General features: G+C 35.8%; 1 protein-coding gene across 2 annotated transcripts in view; it reads right to left on the bottom strand.

Moving 5' to 3' along the window:
- LOC131072880 (MLO-like protein 4) overlaps nucleotides 1–16,627 on the bottom strand; it is a 67,661-nt gene that overhangs the window by 2,518 nt on the left and 48,516 nt on the right. Inside the window, exon 13 of one of the 2 annotated variants that reach the window (XM_058009173.2) lies at nucleotides 1,432–1,499. The exons of the other annotated variant lie outside the window; for it this stretch is intronic. Coding sequence (XP_057865156.2) covers nucleotides 1,432–1,499 — 68 coding nt within the window. The remainder of the gene's footprint in view (nucleotides 1–1,431; nucleotides 1,500–16,627) is intronic. 2 annotated transcript variants of the gene reach the window in all.

Here is a 16,627-nt window from a genome sequence, read left to right on the forward strand (position 1 = left end):
CTCAACACACATCATCTTCTAGTTGTATTCTGCAACGCCTTTGTCTGACTGCTTAGTCCCCATCTACTGCACTTGCCTGATGCCTTTTAAATTCATCAACTGCATTCTTCTTTGTCCCTGCAAGTGGTTTCCTTGTCTTTTTCAGCCTGTTTAAAGGAGCCTATTATTGTGATGTGTTTTCAATTAGATATAACACCAGTTAACAGTAACACCCGTAATCTATTGTCGAAAAAGTGGATGAGCGCTTTGTTTAGCCACAATCTTTGGATATCCAATGCTCCCATTTACCTTTAACAATAGTCCAATACAGAAGTTATAATTATTACCCATTTATACTAGACAAAATAGGAACACAGAGTTATCAAATAAAATAACATGCATCATGGGTGAAGATACCTTGCTAAAAATTCTGAAGATTTTGCATACCTTATCAATGCAAAAAAGCAATACAGAAATTGCTTTTAGTAGAAAAACTAAGGTTGGAGCATCTTTTGTCTAGTTGTATCCTGTTTGGCAGAATTTTTGTTAAAAAAGTTTTAGCCAGGTTCAAAATCCTGTACAAAAACTAGTATAGGATGTATTCTGCACTAAAAGTAAAGATAATCGGATCTCACAGATTTTGAGATCTAGTAAGTTTTGTTGCTAAGGATACAACTGGAGACCACAGTTTTCCAAGAAAATTGAAAATTGTAACTGCTTAGTTCTGCTATTGACATATGGGGAGGGTATTTATGGCACCTATACTAGTATTTGACTTAATTAATATCTAGCTCATGTTCATGAAAAACAGTCTCCTACTTAGAAAGGCAAAGGGAGGAGCCAGGCTCAGCCTTGATTGACATTGGACTTGAGAAAGCAAAAACACATTAAATATTTGAAATTTTACAAAACACAAACTGGGTGAACTCAGAAAGCCTACTTGGCTCTTCTTTTTTTTTTCCAAACTCGCATTAATCAACTCAGAATGAATAGTAAGATAGAGTTCCATAACTAACACCTTGATGCCAACTTTGCAAATTAAATTGTAAAGATGTAGAGCATTTGCTATCATTGTAAATTTGTACCCATACTCATCAGCAATATGGAGATGGTTTATCAACAAAAACAATTTGGTTATACAAAGTATTCCTCATAGATTGACGGTTCCTAAACAACCTACCATCAGATACTGTAAGGAATATGGAAACAAAAATAAGCTCAAAACCATGTCATAAAATGAATATAGTTTAATGTTCATCAAATAGTTAATTCTACAGTTGACTCAATAGATAATAAAAGTTTACCAAGACAAGAAAAATGTATGCTTGAGGTTAAGTTACTTGAATGATTCAACAACAAAAAGTAAAAGAGAACTTATCAACTTTTACCTACTTGAAAAAATACTATGCCACTAATTATATTTTTAAAACACCAAAACATATTACTACATACCCAGAAATCAGACGTGTGAAAACAAATGCACTATTCTTCATGAAACAAGTAGGTGCCTTGATTTCCCACTGAAAGAGAAAATAAATACAACTGTTATGCAAAATCCAAGATCACTTTCATATCTTCATCTGAACTTTGGTATAACACTACAGAAAATACACTTCACTTAGTGTATGGAATTTCCATCCCACTATTTCTTGTAGGATTACATTCTAAGGTAATTCAAAAACAGAACTAGGCTTTTCACCTTGAAATAAAATGTAAATATCAATTCTGTTTTATGCTGCTACTCAACAGCGATCGATAATTTTACATCGAACCAGTTACAATAATTGGGAAATACTCTTCAATAACAAACCATTGGCCATGAGGATAATGAGAAAATTTAATGTCAACAGGCATTGTCAATATTACATGCATTAAATCAAAATGAGGACTTTCATGAAATATATTTCTGATCAACCAAAATCATTATTAATATCACCACTTGTAGTTATAAGTATCTATCATTCACTGATGAAATATCAAGCTCTTGTTTCTTCTCATCATTATCTGAAACATTGCTGTTACTTGGTCCTTTATTGCTCATCAGTCATCACTATCATATCATATAGTAATGATATTTTATCACAAAATACATACCAAACTAGAAGAACATGAGTTAAATCTATGTTCCACTGTGTTTAAAAGGAGTTCGCTGTGAGGAGTGGGAAACATTTCAGGGACAGGAATCCAATGGGGCATTTTTGAGGATGGCTATATATGTGAGTTTAGTTATATGTGACATTAAGATTGAAGTTTAAATATTCATTTAATGTATGGAATTCAATATTCAATGTAAAATGATCACTGATTCAAGTATAACAGCAATGAAAAATAGAAATTCCTGATTTCATTGTTCAACATTTTCATTACAACAAAAGGCACAAAAAATACAAAAACATAAATGAAATTGTAATTACTGACACACATCTCTCACAACTGTTTTCTCTTATTTGACATATGCACAATTTCAATTTACAACTGTATGCTGTCATATAATTCTTTGTTGATAAAAAATGTAACAATTGTATACTGTCATATAAAAGGAGTATGTTTTCATTCCATACCTGTATGCAGACATAGAATTCTCCAATGATGAAAAGTGTAACAACAGTATGCTGTCATTCAAAAGCAGTATGTTTTCATTTTATAGCCGTTTGCAGTCATAGAATTCCCCATTAATAAAATATTAAAGAGTTACCGTTTCCTGCCATTGAACAAGAGCATGTTTTCCTTCCATAACTTTATGCAGTCATAGAGTTTCTGATTGATGAAAAGAGTAACAACTGTATGCTGACATTCAACAGGAGTATGTTTCATCAGGGATGCATTTTGGGGACAGCAGTCTGAGGGCCATATTTTGGGGACAGCAAGGGGATGGCTATATATATATATATATATATGTGAGAGAGAGAGAGAGAATTAATTTTCTACAATTCTACAAGTTAATGAACAGCAATATAACATGACAATGTTAAAATGTTGTTGGATGATTTATGCAGAAGCCTGCATGCCAACTACATTCCAAAATATTTATACTTCTCATACAATACCACACTGTACCAGACCATGGCAAACTATTTTGCATCTGACAATAACTGACTCTAATACATATCAAAAAATTTGAAGTCAGAGACTTTTCTTAACAATGAAATCACAAATCCAAATTATTGCTTTCAGTGTTAATTTTCATATTACTTACATCATTAACTATGAATCTGAATCACAATATATTTATTGCTGTTATACTACAGTTGTTAATGTTACTGCTGTCATATTTTTTTTTACTGCTGCTACACTGCTGTCATGTTATACAGCTGTTATAATGCTGTCATGATATAATTATTCTTTTTTCAATGTTATGAATGATTTTTTTGAAACATTATAAAAAATGGCTTTTCCACAGGAGATGCCTGACCATCCACGGGATGGTCAAGGGATGTCTGAGATATCCCTGATCACCTCAGGGATGACCAAGCATCTCCTATGTGTTTCCTACTGTCCCTGACATTAGGGAGACATTCTAGGATGTTATTTCTCATTTGGGGGGGGTGGCCAGGGTACATCCCCTAACATCCTGCCATCCACAAAATGCCTTGGGGTACGGGGATGAGGGTTGAGGGGTGGGGAGGTGTCCCTGTGTAACGCAGGTATTCATTCCATAAGTATATGCAGTTATTTATCAACAGTAAATTTCCTTTACATAGTTGATACAGTCACAATTTCTCATCAACAAAAAGATTAAGAAACCTATGGTGTCATTATACTTTCATCCTACAGTTGTATGCAGTCATTTAATGTTTATTCACTCTCATTCTACAGCTGTATGCAATCATTCCAAAGTTTTACACTTTCAAGAGGTAAATGCAATCATACATTTGCTCTTTCCACAGAAGATTTCCTTTTTTTAGTTAAAAAATATTTCAGGCTACCAGGGGATGTCTGACTAACTCCAAGGCAGTTGAGGGACATCTAAGACATTCCCAGATGTCCCAGTGTTAGGTCCCCGTGGACACTGTTGCAAGGATGTATCCCTGGTTTCCCCGACAAGGAACAGCCAGAGGGGATGGGAATGCATGTTGGGAAGCGGGGAGGGTGTCCATGTCCCCATATAACCCTGGGTAAAAAAGTAAAACACATTGTTTACAAGAAGCCTCAAGAATCATAGTTCTTGGTTTGTTAGTAGAAACTTATTTGTCAACTGAATGTTGATATGAGCATTTGAAGACGGACATGCAAGGTTAGGTATTTGAAGACAAACTTTCATTAACAAATTTGTTGTGATTTCACTCATGCACTTGGAATGCAACAATCATTTTATCATTTGACCATTTAATCTGAATAATTGTTGCAGCTTACCTTTATCACCTATTACTATCACACAGCATATAGTCAAAGTGATATTCATGGAACTAGAAGACAGGTGAGGTGAAATTCATTGTTTACAAGAAACCTCAAGGATCATGGTTCTTAGTTTCTTAGAAAAACATCTTCATAAATTGAATGTGAATATGAGCATTTTAAGGACTTGCTTGCCCGTTTACAAATTTGTTGCAATTTCACTCCTATGCATGGAATGCAAAAATCATTTAATCAGGAGTTAGGCTGCAATCAAGAAGAATAAGACCCAAAAAAGTGAGAGCACATGATCCCTTCCAACTAATCAGACATATGGAAAAGTCATTTGGCATTACCAATTGAGTGTAGTTCAGCTATTGTCATACTTCTATTAATTGCATATTAATATTTTATTTTGTTATTGTTTACAATCAAGGATTGAGGTTCGCAGAGTTAGACTCTATTTAGCAGAATTTTAATTAGGATAAATCTTATGCATAGGATGAATCCTCAATTGTCTTCCATGTCCCAGAGAAACATTACTTGAATATCACTATGTACCTTCATCTGATTCATCGCCACTCGCTGTCCTTTCTAAATTAGTATTTGCAACACCCTTAGCTGACCAATTAAAAAGGCATTTCATGATGAAGAATTATATTTGCTCCTTGGACTTCAAGTGTTGACTTCTTTGTCAATATGCAGGAACTAAACTGCAGAATATTAAATTTGTAAGGAACATCAATCATGAACAAGGGCATCAAATAGCAAATACCTAAGAGGACGATAAGGAAACTGGGAGGAAAACAAAAATATCACATTTAGAATTGATTCATTTTAGGATAGCTGAAAAACTGATAGTTACTTTTCAACCATTTATGTTGTCCAATCAAGGATTTGAGAAGTCGATCGAAATCTTGCAGTCAAATCTAGCATACAGGAGATGGAGCTGAGAAATAGGATATAAGTAAAATGCTAGGAGGAAATTATTAAACATGTACTTTGAAGCTGTAGAGTAGCATAGTCATTTTAAATATTTAAGGATGTATCTTATTGAAAATTTTACTCGTTTCTTGAGCCCATAGAAGCAGAAATTGTGAAAAACTTGTGATTAATCACAAGTAATCACAATTCACAAATACCTGTTTTGGTGATATTTACTCTTTAAAAAGTTGTGGTTTAACGATTAAATTGCCAAAAATGATCTTTAAACAGTTTTTCTCCAAAAATCATGAAATAATCACAATTTAATCAGTGGAATTCATGACTAAACATTTTTCATGATTTTTTAATTGTTTGTTGTGATTTTTGCTTTTTTCAGATGATTTTTCCAGAATACAAACCATTTGCACTTGTTTTTTTATATTTTTTGCGTGAGTTTTTTTTTTCCAAATAAAAAATAAGGTTTAATTTCCTAATTACTAAAAACATTTAGGGTTCACATATCACTTTCTAAGATTGCTTACATGGTATTGGAGGCAAAATAGACTATTAAAACAGCTTTTTTACTTCTAGTTACTCAAATCCACACTCTCTTAACATTAGGAAGTTGATGTTTAAATATTTCTTAATTCATACATCATAAAGACCTCAAGCTTGGTAGAGAGAGCAGGAAGCCATAAGGGTGGCAAGGTGGTGAATGTTCATTGTTATCAAGTTTTCATAAATGTTTGTGAGTTTCTGCTAACTGTTGTCAGGAGTTTCTAAAATGGCAAAATTCATCCGCTTGAACTAAGAAAACAGAAAAGAAAATAAGTAAAATGATTCAAGAATGACAATACTCTTTTCTTCAATTGCATACCCCTCATCATCTAGTGTAATGTCTCATCTCCAAAATTAAAACAAAACCGAATGCCCTTCATATATAATGTATTATGTAGCTAGAGCATTAATTAGTCCAAATGGTAAGACTAGAAATTCAAGTTGTCCAAAATGACACTTGAAAGTAGCTTTATGAACATCGTCTCTTCTCATCCTTATTTGATGGTATCCAAAACGCAAAATAATCTTAGAGAAATACATTGCACCATGGAGTTCAACAATTAATTCATCAACACTAAGGATGGGATAGTGATTCTTGATAGTCTTTTTATTAAGTGCCCCAAAATCCACGCAAATCCTCATAGTACCATCTTTCTATTTTACCAGTAAAACGTAAGAAGCAAAAGGACTCAAGCTAGGTTGTATATGCCCCAAATCAAGCAATTCCTTAATTGTTTTCTCCACCTCTTCCTTATATCTCTTTGGGTGGCAATAAGGTGTATTCATAACGGATTTCATTCCCTCTTCTAGTTCAATGGTGTGTTCAAAACCCCTCTTAGGAGGTAATTCTGGTGGGATATTGCTGGAAACCACCCCATGCTTGTCTAAAATAGATTGAATATAAATATGAGTGGTCTTCCCTTCTTTAGGAGAAAGTTTGTTGATGATCATACATTGTGCTGCCATTCTACTTGCCCATGTCTAATTGCTTTCTCCATTCTTTTAGCCATCACAACCCTTGGAGATCCATCTAATAGACCTTGTAGAATCACCTCTTAGTCATTATGTTGGAAACATAGCTCCATCTTTTGAAAATCCTGATAGTATCTAAAAAACGAGTATACACATTGAGTGCCCAAAACCATATCTGTATCACCCATGCCTACCATATAAAAAACTTCACTTAGGTGTCTCCCCAAACTGATGTCTAGTTGCTGAATTCTTATTGTACAATGGGTAGTGAATCCATCAGCCATAGCTACCTTAAAATCCTCAAAGTTTCAGCCTTTGACTTCATCGTCATCTTTAAACCCTCATCAATGAAGTTATGTGTAGAACAGCTATCAATTAAGACAAACACCTTATGACCTTGTAAAACACCACAAATTCTGAAAGGGTGATACTTGGGGGCCTCTAAATGTGTTTCCAATGTTCCTTTTGTAAATTTTACTTCTTGTTTCTCTAGTTCCTCTTCTTCCATTATATATTCAGGTTCAATTTCTTCCTCCTTAGATTCTTCATTTGCCATTGCTTCTATGTGGCACACTTGTCCCTTCCCTAAACATCTATGACCAGACTCCCATGGCTCCCTACAATTAAAACACAACTTCTTCCTTAAGAGTTCATTCTCAATAACTTCTTCTTGGTTTGCCTTTGGAGGTGATAGCTTAGGTTGTGAAGGCAGTTTCCTAAGTAGTTCAAGTGCTACATTCTTGGAGTAGTATTTGCTCCTATTCATAGAAACATGTAAACTCAATGCCTTTTGAATTGCATCTTGTAGATATGTAGGGTCAAGAGCACTCACCAAGCCTCAGAGTGACTCCAACAAACCTTCAATGAACATGTAAATCTTTCCTCGGTAACATCCATTACCATGACTAAAATTCTCTAAGATTCTACCACATTATCTTCTACTAATCCATGTCGTCTCAAAGGTGTTTATTCTTTGAAATGCTTTTCCAGATGCTTTTGATCTAATCTATTTATAAATCTATGTAAATTCAACATATGTTGTGATATGTTCCTTGTGCAACAATTCCATGATGCCACCGCTCACATGCAATCCCATCCAAATGAAGAATAGAAAACTTTGTGGCCTCCTCTTCTATCATAGGACTAAGTGAGAGATGTGTCCAATTTTTGGACCCAAGATTTTGATGCAACTCTTCTTGAACCATCAAACGGGGGAAGTGACATCTTGCTTGATTTACGCTGCCTCTTTTTTTTTCTCTCTCTCTCCAAAGCCCATTCATCTCTATGGCTCAACTACATAAACTAGTTTCTAGACCTATAGGCTAGATATTATCTGAAGGTTGAAGGAAAGGTTATGAAGGTGTTTGGCACTCATGGTCAGAGCTTAAATCGGTATTGAATCCAGCATTGCAGATGCTATATTGAAGCAGTACATTGTTATTGGATTTAACCATCCAATTGTAGTCAGTGTGACTCCTATTTTGTGATTGAGCAGTGAGCTCTAGGCGGTTGGCCTTTTTGCATGTGCAGACCCCATTATTGTAATCACTTACTATCTGCAGTAGTATCATCTGATTGTGGGTAAGGTTTCCCACTGTGGTTTTTCCCCTTACAGGGTTTCCACGTCAAAATCTCTGTCATGTGTTGTGGATGTTGTTTCTCTTTCTGTTTCATGCATTAAGTTATACCGGTACTGCTATAACTGTTAATTTGTTTAACCGGCATTAAGTTTGTATTACCGGCACTAAGTTTTAAGTTGGAATAATTGGTTTTGGGTTGTAATTAATTGACAACTGATTCACCCCCCCCCCCTCTCAATTGTCCTTCCCGGTTCCTAACAAGCAGGATTGTTGCTCTAATGTCAATTGTAATACCCCTTTCTAGAACATTGCTTATTTAGTTATTTTTGCTTTAAAACAATATTTCTATTTCTAGAATGATAATTGCATTTATATTTATAATTATAGTTAAATAAATATCAGAAATTCAAATAGAATTTTCAGATAATTTTAAAAGTAACCTTATCTTGATTTTTTTGCTTATGTTTCTCATTTCAATTTGCAGCTGTTTCCTACAATGACTGTCCTCTAATAGCTGGTCAAGTTTTGATTTTTCGTCCAATAACTTGATATGAGAAATTAAGGGGTTTTGTCCTTAAATCTCTTGATTTCTCCTTGGAGAGTTTGCATCCTCTTTGGCTGTATGTATTTATTTGCTAGTCTCTTCATATTTTCCAAATGATGTCCTCTTCACTATGAAATGATTTCCCTTTTATATCTAATGTTTGAGGGAATCACAACCTTTCATATTAGGAGGACTGACAACCTTGCTTATCTAATCGCTGCAATGGTAAGCTTTAAATTTAATTTTGATTAAATTCTTTTATATTATGAATAGCTACATCTCCTTTTTGGGCCCAACTCTATTATGTTATTGCAAACTTAATCGCTTGAGCTATAAATTAAATTGGCTGCAATCAGGTACATGTGGCGAGGACATGACAATAATCATTTATAGTTTCAACTTTCATATAGGTAGTTAGGTCAACCTAGCTGGCATCCATGGCATTAAGTATAGTATATACAGGTGGTAGTGGTTAGTTTATTATCATCATTTTGAAATTTTGTGTATTCGGTTCTTATTGAAGACTACTAGAGGTAGCCCCATTGAAGTGGTTTACTTTTGGAGGTAGCCCTCTTTAAGTGGTTCATTATTATCAATTATTTGCAATGTGAAAGATAGATCTCTCAATTTGGCGATTTTTTCCCTACAAGTGAAAGTCATTTGAAGCTGAAGGAGTTATTGCGATATTAGGGTTTTCAACCAAATTCACTCCCAAGACTACAAATGAACAAATTTCTCAAAGAATTTTTCAAAAAAAAAAATTGAGGGCCAAGCAAAGGTAAGTAACAATAAAAATTTCAACTTATTTTGATTTGTTTTGAATAAGTTAATGTCAAAAATATTCTGGTGGCATTGTGAAAAGGCCACAAACTAGAGGCCACGGCAAGATTCCTACAAACCAAGAAAAATTCCTAACGAAGAGGATATAGATTTAGACTCAACATTAGGTCAAACTTTAGATCTGATGTGGTCTACAATAGATGGAAAAGTGCACTAGCTGAAAGCATATATGCAGAATATATAGTCCGAAATTAAAGGAGAAATGGCTAACATAAGGAAATAATGCTCTAACTCCCAAACTCTATCCAAAATATATCTCACAACTAAAGGCACAACCCTATATTTTGATCAATCAAGATGGATATATTTCTACTCAGATACATTTTTAAAGTATTCATGGGGTGAAGTCTCTTGAGAGAAGGTTAGGGATTGGATCCCATTGGCAATATGGGTAAAATTCTTGAGTGCTATTGGTTGCTTATGGAAATGCGACTTCATCCCAAAATGCAAGCGGTCACTCATAATTCCTTATTTGAAGCAAGTCACAAACTTCCTCCAAAATTTTCCTTTCTTTAAATGGAGAGAACACAATTTGTAAGGAGCCTGCTCTAGCAGGATAGGGGGTCACCTTCAAATAGTCACAAAATCATTATTCATAATGCATGCACCATATATGCTCTAATATAGTAATCTCCCATTGAAGCAAGTTATTTCCTCCTTAGTGGGTGCCACTCTATTTTTACCAAAATAAAACAATGCTTCTTAATAAATACTTAGCAAAATGAATAATAATGAGAAATGATGCTAGAAAAGTTATTTTCATATATTTTTTACATGGGATTATCTTTCTCGGTGGTTATCCTACTAGCGAGCACTATCGCACGATAAAAGGTGGTGGTGTGCTAGAATAATCATGGGCTCTGTAACTAAAGGTCAACATGCTAAAGTCACTGTGGAATGTATAATGATGATCATGTTGAAATGTGGCAATTGATCAGCAAAGTACTGTACACTCAGCACGTATCCTCGCCAGGGTTCGAGGCCGAGCCGGGCCCCGAGCAGGGGTTCGAGGGCGGTAGCCCCCGAGAAAAGCGGGGGTTCGAGGGCGGGAGCCCCCGAGAAAATAAAATTTTGCCATTTTTCGTTGATGAAAACCGACATTGTAATAAAACCCTAAAAAGGCCGACTTTGTTTGTTGCCCTAAAAATGCATGTTATAAGCGACTGGGATGCTTAAGGCATTGTAAGGTTGATGTACTGTTTTTGCTAGATAATAAGAAAGATTGGACGGCTGTGTATGGTGGACGTAACCCATTCTGAGTGAACCACGTTAAATCTCTGTGTTATCTGTGTCCTGTTTTATTTCTTTATCTTTTGTATTTAAATCTGCATATAATTGTTAGTTCATATTTGCTTCAGATCTGCTTGAAACCCTAACAATTGGTATCAGAGCAAAGTTTTCTGTAAATTGGCAGGACTTTCAGATTTGAATGGGAGCAATGGAGGATTCCAAATTCAAGGTCGAAAAGTTTAACGGCCAGAATTATCAGTTATGGAAAATGCAGATGGAGGATTACCTATATCAAAAGGATTTGTGGCGGTCATTGGAAGGAAAGGCAAAGAAAGCGACCACAATGTCAGATGAAGAGTGGGACATTTTAGATAGAAAGGCACTGGGATCCATTCGATTGTGCCTTGCACCGTCTATAGCATTCAATATAACAGAAGCAAAAACGACTGTAGATTTGATGGCGACATTGGCTAAGTTGTATGAGAAACCCTTGGCTTCGAATAAGGTATTTCTTATGAAGCGTCTGTTTAATTTGAAAATGAGTGAGGGAGGATCTGTAGCGGAGCACTTAAATGAATTTAATACAATTACCAATCAGTTATCTTCAGTAAAAATTACTTTTGCAGAAGAGGTTAGGGCTCTCTTGATTTTATGTTCTTTGCCAGAAAGCTGGAATAGCTTGGTTATGGCTGTAAGTAACTCTGTCTCTGATAAAAATACTTTGGTATTTGATGATATTGTTGGTGTTATCCTAAGCGAGGAAATGCGAACGAAAAGCACAGGTGAGACTCCAACATCATCGGGTAGTGTTTTGAATGTGGAGAACAAAGGAAGATCAAAGGAAAGAGGAAAAGGCCCTGGGAATGAGAAGTCACGAGGGAAGTCAAAGAAAAGACGCTCTCAATCTAGAGGAAAGAAAGATTGTTGGTACTGCGGAAAGCCTGATCATCTAAAAAAAGATTGTTGGTCTCGAAAAAACAAAGGAGACAAAAATGAAAATGACAGTAAGGAAGCTAATATTGCAAGTAATACTTTACAAGATGCTTTAATCTTATATTTGGATAATGTTAATGATTCCTGGGTAATAGACTCTGGGGCTTCATTTCATGCTACACCCCATAGAAAATATTTTCTAGATTATGTTCAAGGTGATTTTGGACAGGTATATTTGGGTGATGATGAGCCCTGTCAAATTGTTGGAAAAGGAAAGATAAAGATCAAGTTGCAGAATGGAAATGATTGGTTTCTGCAAGAGGTAAGACATGTTCCTAATTTAAGAAGAAATTTAATTTCTGCAGGACAACTATGTAGTGAAGGTTGCATAGTTACCCTCTCAGACAATATGTGGAAGGTCGCTAAAAGATCATTAGTAATAGCTAAAGGTGCGAAGGTAGGCACATTATATCTGTGTACAGGTAACACTTACTCTACCCTAGCTACTACAAATAAAGTTACTGCAGGGACAACAACAATAAATGTTGCAAGAACAGATTCGATAATGTGGCACCATAGGCTTGGGCACATGAGTGAGAAAGGGATGAAAACCCTTCACTCCAAAAATCTATTGCCAGGACTAAAGAAGATTGATTTAGAGTTCTGTGAAAACTGTGTTTATGGTAAACAGAAAAGAGTCAGATTTCTCAAGGTTGGGAAAGAGAAGAAGAGTGAGAAGTTAGAGCTTGTACATTCAGATGTATGGGGATCGGCTCAGGTATCATCTCTTGGTGGCTCTTGTTATTATGTTATTTTTATTGATGACTCAACTAGAAAAACATGGGTATATTTCCTAAAACAAAAATCAGATGTTTTTGAAACTTTTAAGAAATGGAAAGCTCTGGTTGAGAATGAGACAGGAAAAAAGTTGAAGTGTCTCAGATCGGATAATGGAGGTGAGTATTGCAGCAAAGCATTTGAAGATTACTGCTCCTTAAATGGGATTCGAAAGCAGAAGACAGTTTCAGGAACTCCACAGAAAAATGGTGTGTCAGAGAGAATGAATAGGACTATCATGGAACGCGCGAGGAGCATGAGATTGCATGCTGGATTGCCCTTTCATTTTTGGGCAGATGCTGTACATACTGTTGTCTATTTGATAAATAGAGGACCTTCAACCCCATTGGATGGTGGTATTCCAGAGGAGGCATGGACTGGTAAAAAGGTAAATTATTCTTTTCTAAAAACTTTTGGTTGCGAAGCTTTTGTCCATGTTGATAAAAAAAACAGAACCAAGCTTGATGCTAAATCTCAGAAATGTACCTTCATTGGATATGGGATAGATGAATATGGCTATCGGTTATGGGATTTTGAAAATAAGAAAATAATTAGAAGTAGAGATGTTATATTCAATGAGAAGGTTATGTATAAAGAACAGATGCAGGAAAAGAAGCATGAACAGGACAAACAAGAATATGTGGTGTTGGATGAGATTCCTGAAAATGAAATGCCACAGGTACCTGATGCTCAGCAACAACAGATTGTCCCACAAACTCCTGTAAGTGTTAGACGTTCTACGAGGACAAGTAGACCCCCTGAAAGATTTTCTCCTTCTTTGTATTCTATTTTATTAACGGATTCTGGTGAACCAGAAGAATATGAAGAAGCAATGCAGGTAGATGCCAAACAACAGTGGGAGCTAGGCATGAAAGAGGAGATGGACTCCTTGATGAAAAATAAGACTTGGGACTTAATCCCTTTACCTACAAAAAAAAGAGCCTTGCCTAACAAATGGGTTTATCGGCTAAAGGAGGAGGAAGGAGGTTAGAAAAGATATAAGGCCAAACTTGTGGTAAAAGGTTTTGCACAAAAAAAGGGTATAGATTATGATGAGATATTTTCTCCAGTTGTAAAGATGACTTCAATTAGAACTGTACTTAGTCTTGTGGCTGCAGATGATTTACATCTTGAACAATTAGATGTCAAAACAGCTTTTCTCCATGGAGATTTGGAGGAGGAAATTTACATGTTGCAACCACAGGGATATGAGGTCAAAGGTAAGGAGAACTTGGTGTGCAGGTTGAAGAAAAGTCTGTATGGCCTAAAGCAAGCACCCCGACAATGGTATTTAAAATTTGATAGTTTAATGGTTGAACACGGTTATCATAGATGTCATTCTGATCATTGTGTATATTTTAAGAGATTTGATAATGGCAGTTATATTATTCTATTGCTTTATGTTGATGACATGCTTGTTGTTGGGTCTAACATGCAACATATAAATGATCTTAAACAGAAATTAGCCAAGTCATTTGCTATGAAGGATTTGGGTGCAGCTAAGCAAATTCTCGGTATGAGGATTACACGGGATAGGAAAAATAGAACCTTGAATTTGTCCCAAAGTGAGTATATAAAGAAGGTGTTGAAAAGATTTAACATGCAGGATGCAAAAGCAGTTAGTACACCTTTGGCTAGTCATTTCAAATTGACTAAGGAGATGTGCCCAAAGGCACAGGAAGAGGTTAATAAAATGTCTAACGTCCCGTATTCATCAGCTGTTGGCAGTCTGATGTATGCAATGGTATGCACAAGGCCAGATATTCCACATGCAGTGGGAGTTGTGAGCAGGTTTATGAGTAATCCGGGTATGGAACATTGGAATGTTGTGAAATGGATTCTTCGGTATTTGAAAGGAACTACTACGAAGGCATTATGTTTCAAAGGATTTAATGCTGCTCTGAGTGGATTTGTTGACTCTAATCTGGCGGGTGATATTGATTAACGGAGGAGTACTACAGGGTATGTTTTTACTATAGGGGGAACTGCAGTCTGTTGGATTTCTAGGCTGCAAAAGGTTGTTGCACTTTCAACCACTGAAGCTGAGTATGTTGCTACTACAAAAGTCAGCAAGGAGATGATTTGGTTGCAATATTTTCTGGAGGAATTGAATTAGACACAAGAGGATAGCCCATTGTATACTGATAGCCAGAGTGCCATTCATCTTGCGAAGAAATCTGCTTTTCATTCAAGGACAAAGCACATTCAACTCAGGTACCACTTCATCCGGACTGTTTTGGAGGAGGGTCAGTTACGGCTTGAGAAGATTCACACAAGTGAGAATCCTGCCGATATGTTCACGAAGGCAGTTCCACAGGAGAAGCTGATTTCTTCATTAGTTTCTGTTGGTCTTCTTGATTGATAATTGTGGAATTTATACCAGTCGAGTCCTAGTGTTTTATCCAGCGGATGCTGCATGTACAGTGGTGTCGTGTAGTATCAGTCTCCAAGTGGGAGATTGTTCGGTGTGGAGCCTGATCAGTCTCCAAGTGGGAGATTGTTGAAATGTGGCGACTGATCAACAAAGTACTGTACACTCAGAAAGAAAAAAAATTGCCGTTTTTCGTTGATGAAAACCGACATTGTAATAAAACCCTAAAAAGGCCGACTTTGTTTGTTGCCCTAAAAATGCATGTTATAAGCGACTGGGATGCTTAAGGCATTGTAAGGTTGATGTACTGTTTTTGCTGGATAATAAGAAAGATTGGACGGCTGTGTATGGTGGACGTAACCCATTCTGGGTGAACCACGTTAAATCTCTGTGTTATCTGTGTCCTGTTTTATTTCTTTATCTTTTGTATTTAAATCTGCATATAATTGTTAGTTCATATTTGCTTCGGATCTGCTTGAAACCCTAACAGATCCTTTAACATCGTTTTTGCTTATTGTTGCACTCTTCTCTTCAACACAGGGCAATGGCCCTATGAAGAAGGTCAACCTGAATTATCTCCATGGGTGCTGCTGATAAAAATTTGGAACTATTTCCAGAGTTATGATCCCATAGAATAGGAATTTTATATCTCCAATCCAAGTGTCTAGGATTATGCATTTAAATATGCAGTGACAATAATTATTAATTTAGGGAAAAAAATAACCGCAAGACAATTGCTATTTAGCAAAAATTCTCTAAAAAAATTTTGCAGTGGGTGCATGCAACTTTGTGCCCTGTCTCCATCAGCACTCAAACTGTCCACCAAAAATTCCATCCAATCCTATTTTAAGCATAAGATACCAATTTTAATCTGTTTTATTAGTTTTCAGATTTCATGGAGCCACATCACTAGATAATTGGAGCAACATACCCCTCCATGGGACCATATCCTAAGAAATCTAAACATCATTGGTAATATTTATGATCTTAAATGATTCATTGATTGGTTGTGGATGTATTATCAAATTATCATACTAATTCATGGCCACTTATTCCTGATCACCAGAAAGCAACTGCTACTCAGCAAAAATTCTCTTTAAAATTTTCACACTGGGTGCTGGAAACTTCCCGCCCCCTCTCTCCATCAGCCACTCAAACTCTCAAACTATAAAGCCAACCACTCCTATTTTAAGAGAAAGATAATTTGAAGATGCCCATTTTTTCTGTTTTCTTAGCTTTTAGTCTAGGTTACCAATTTGGGTATGTTGGTACAGCAAAAAATAATTTGGGGTTGGGTTAGCTTTGGCTATGTCAAAACAAGCACATGTGATATTAAAGCATGAATTAAGTTCAAGATACCACCATAAAAATAAAAAATATTACTTGCAATGTCAATTTGTCAAACTTGAATTTCTTGATAGATATTCTTTGTTCAGAGGTGTCTAGAGGTGAATTTTAGGGTTAGAATTGATTTTAGGTTGAATAGTTAACTTATAAAGTCAAGAAAGAAACAGAAAATAAAACAAA

The sequence above is a fragment of the Cryptomeria japonica genome, chromosome 11, assembly GCF_030272615.1.
Source record: "Cryptomeria japonica chromosome 11, Sugi_1.0, whole genome shotgun sequence".
Taxonomy (NCBI): domain Eukaryota; kingdom Viridiplantae; phylum Streptophyta; class Pinopsida; order Cupressales; family Cupressaceae; genus Cryptomeria; species Cryptomeria japonica.